The sequence below is a fragment of the Camelus dromedarius genome, chromosome X, assembly GCF_036321535.1.
Source record: "Camelus dromedarius isolate mCamDro1 chromosome X, mCamDro1.pat, whole genome shotgun sequence".
Lineage (NCBI taxonomy): Eukaryota > Metazoa > Chordata > Mammalia > Artiodactyla > Camelidae > Camelus > Camelus dromedarius.
In genome coordinates this window covers 72,287,167-72,290,619 of record NC_087472.1, presented here as the reverse complement: position 1 = coordinate 72,290,619, position 3,453 = coordinate 72,287,167, and the positions used below count along the sequence as shown (strand labels likewise).

The window sequence follows — 3,453 nt, the reverse complement described above, 5'->3', positions numbered from 1 at the left end:
ACACTCATGTATAGACACTCCCTTTTAGTATTCTTTAGCTTCTCCCCAGATCCCTGTCAACTTCATCTTTCTTTCCCTAGCTCTAGATCTCTTCTTGGCTTCTTTGTGTCCCTCTCTACTCAGTTTATTCTGTCCATTTTCCTTAAGCCCCAAGATCTCACTCTCCCTCTGTTATTCTTCACCTCCTCCCAGTTGAGTGCCTTCCCCTCTTAGGTCATCCCACTCCCTAGGGAGCCTCTCCATTTCTGGCCCCTCCCCACCTCCTTCTAAGCACTCACCTCCTGTTCTCCCTTCCCCCACAGCCCATCTCTAGTTCCTTCTCCTCCCCTCCTCCCTAGGCCTGACCAACTAAGTCCTATTCCATTTTTAGATGACTGATTAGGACTCTAGCTGAACTTTATTCACAGCCTAAATTTACAGCTGTTCCTTTCATGCCCCATTCACCAAACACACCCAATCTTTTCAACATGACAAATTCCTTACACACAGCATGTCATGTCCACATACATTTGTATTTTTCAGAACAAAACAACAGTTATGCTGGCAAAGATCTTGGATTAACAGGGACCCTTAAGCTTTCAATACACTGAAAAGTCACATTATTTTGCATGTCTACAGAGTACACATTCGTTTTCACAAATGTGGCAAAGTTTACCCTAACAATTAGGACTTTTTCACTAAATCATAGACATAGATATGGAAATCATCATCAAACTTGATGAAATACACAGAGGGTTTGGCTTCCACTTGGTGAATGACCATGCCGATCCGTTTGGAGCCATCTTCTTTGGTATATTCCACATGTTTACCTATCAGGCCATCTACAACTCCTCCAGGCTCCCTCTCCGCTGGAGGAGACTCATTGGACTCTGGCATGATTCGGAGGTCTCCTTCTTTATAGTCATCTAGGAGCTGGTACATGTACAAGACAGGATCTTTCTCATAGGTAATATAAAACCAGGCTTTCATAATAGGTGCTTGGGCTAAGACCATTCCTCTCCATTCATCCTTGGAACCATGCTCATCCTCAAACATATGTTCCACAGCTTTACCAATTATGGTATTTGCAAGGTTTGCATCACTGACTTGAGATGATGCCACCCTGTCGGAAAGAATTTTAAGAGACAAAACTCTTTCATCTCTGTGAAGTTCCAGTCCATAGACACAGTCAATTCCATCATATTTCACCAGATAAAGAGAAGGATTTATAGGCACCTGATCCAAAACGGTTCCTTTCCACTGGGTGATGGGCTCATCGCCTTCCTTCCATCCGTGTGAAATTCTGCAGCCCACGATGTTCCTGCGGGGCTGGGACGAAGGTCTGCCTCTCTGCTTCTTCTGGGAGGCTTTTTTCTTTGTCATGTTTGCAGACCCAGCGGCCCGTCCTGCAGCTGCCCTGGTTTGCTGCCCTTCAGCCTCCTGTGCGTTGGGGGTCTTCATGTCTGCAGGGAGAGGAGTGAAGATAAGAGAGGAACATTCAATATGCCATAATGTGAAGTTCTCCCGACAGCGATGTCTCCAGGTACCCTGCGCTGGCGCCTAGAATTTCCCCATGAGCCTGGCAGCAATGCTGGAAATCCTAGCTGTGTGCCTGAAAGTGCTCTCCCTCCTAGATTCCTTTAGGCTGCGGGGAAGGGAGACAGAGGCAGCGGTGCTGGCTGGGGTTAGGAACGCTGCAGGAGGAGGGGGCGGGTTATCTCCTTGTTCAGAGACCTCAGCCTCCACCACCCGCTACTGGCGCCCACTCTCAGTCCCCTGCAAAGCGCCTATCCCTCCACTGCCTTGCCTTGCATGCACTCACTGTCCTGCTTCTCTCAACACCCCAGTCTGCTACCCACACTCCCCCTATCCCTTAATCGCTTTCTTGGCCCTTTGCCCCCAGCCCCCTCGCAGCACGGTGCTCACCTTCAATGTCTTGCCTGGCTCCTAACGCCATCCCCTTTTCCTATTGCCCATCGCCATTTCCCCCACCCCAGCCTCACCGGGCTCCTGCCTCCCCTCTTATCTCCTGCAGGAGTTCGTCCCATCCCCCTTCTCTATCCTGGCGCCCACCAATGGCCTTGCCTTGCCTGGCGTCCACCGCCCCGGATCCCGGGCCTCAAGTGCCCAAATCGGACGCCTCGCTGCTTCCTTGGCGGTGAGCCTGTGTCCAAAGAGGATTGGCAGGCGGTGAGCAGGGTGCTTGCGGGAGCTGGGCGGGTGTTGGATTCCTAGGCGAGGAGCGCGTTCAGGAGGGAGGTGGGGTAGGTGAGAGGGATGGCGGCGTTGTCTCCAGTGCTGTGCTCGCGGGCCCTCTGCCTCCCTGTTGGTGGCGGCGGCCCCTCTGCCACATCGGTCTCCCACCAGCAGCTAGTGCTGCAGCAGCAGTCTCCTCCCTCTTTTCGTAGCGCAGCTTCCTGCCAGGATAGAGGCCTCCCCTTCCTGCCAAACACTGCCTGCCCCACCTCAGCTCTCTAGCTCACCACTGCCTTGGGCCTGGGAGGTGCTCCTTTTCTTTTGATCCCGCCTCTTTCCAAAAGTAGGAGCAGCTGGGCCTACAATCCTCCCTCCTATTGCCCCCTCCCCTCTCTTCCCCATTTCAAGGCCCTCTGGTTCCTGTGGTCCACCTCCACCCTGTCAGTGCCTCTGACCCATCTGCTTTCCACCTCCCAATAATTTGTCTTTTTTCCCCTAGTGCCCTCATGTAGTTATTATTTTAAATAAACATATATTTGTCATTCACAAGGATTTGTGGTAGGAAAGGAAAAATATGCTCAGTCTGCCATCTTGACCCAGTCTTTATGTAATTTTTCCTTGCTGGTCATTCCTCAACTTTACTTCTTTAGTATGTCTCCCCTTTTGTCTCTTTATTTTAAACTACTGCAAATGAATCTCTTCCACAATGTTAATACTGTGTACATTTCAGAAAATTGATATGGAGAAAATTATAATAAAGTGCAATTCTAGCTCCCATTCCCTAGGACTCAGAGCAAAATATTAATAGTCTTTTTTTCTTGCCATTTTTTCTAGGCTCTTACAATACTGGGATCATTTTGCATGAGCAAGTTAATACTCTAATTTTTTTCCATATAGAATATGTATTTTTTCAGAATATTTTGAAAACTATTATTTCTTTTATGCATTCATTAAACATTTATTGAGCACCTACTGCATATCTGGCCTTTGGTCCTGAAAACTGAATTTTACAGGGAGCACAATTTAACTTTTCTCCCATTACCAAACATTTGGAATTATGTTTCTACAATAAGTGGTAATGTGGTCAATTTACCAGAAAAGAGAGCTTTGGGAAAAATAAGTTTATAAGAAATAATTAGGTAAAATGATGGTTTTATATTTTAGTAGAGAATTATTCTTAAGGAATGATTCTTTAAAATTTCCAGGAAAATTTTACACTGAATTCATTCTAATATCAATAGATTTATTAAAATGTAAAATGCAACAGAGTAATACAGA

At 47.1% G+C, this 3,453-nt stretch overlaps 1 protein-coding gene across 3 annotated transcripts; it reads right to left on the bottom strand.

The window, feature by feature from the left end:
• Positions 1 to 493: 493 nt before the first annotated feature.
• On the bottom strand, positions 494 to 2,421 carry SPIN2B (spindlin family member 2B). 3 transcript variants are annotated; one of them, XM_064483101.1, is made up of 2 exons: positions 2,070 to 2,421; positions 494 to 1,442 (listed from the first exon to the last, which is right to left on the bottom strand). In XM_064483101.1, the coding sequence occupies exon 2, from the start codon at positions 1,438 to 1,440 to the stop codon at positions 664 to 666; it is 777 nt and encodes a 258-aa protein (XP_064339171.1). In that variant the 5' UTR covers positions 1,441 to 1,442; positions 2,070 to 2,421; the 3' UTR covers positions 494 to 663. The 3 variants fall into 3 exon arrangements, with proteins under 3 accessions (XP_064339171.1, XP_031300893.2, XP_031300892.2); XM_031445033.2 differs by having other exon boundaries at positions 2,065 to 2,419; XM_031445032.2 differs by lacking the exon at positions 2,070 to 2,421 and adding an exon at positions 1,906 to 1,987.
• Positions 2,422 to 3,453: the final 1,032 nt, after the last annotated feature.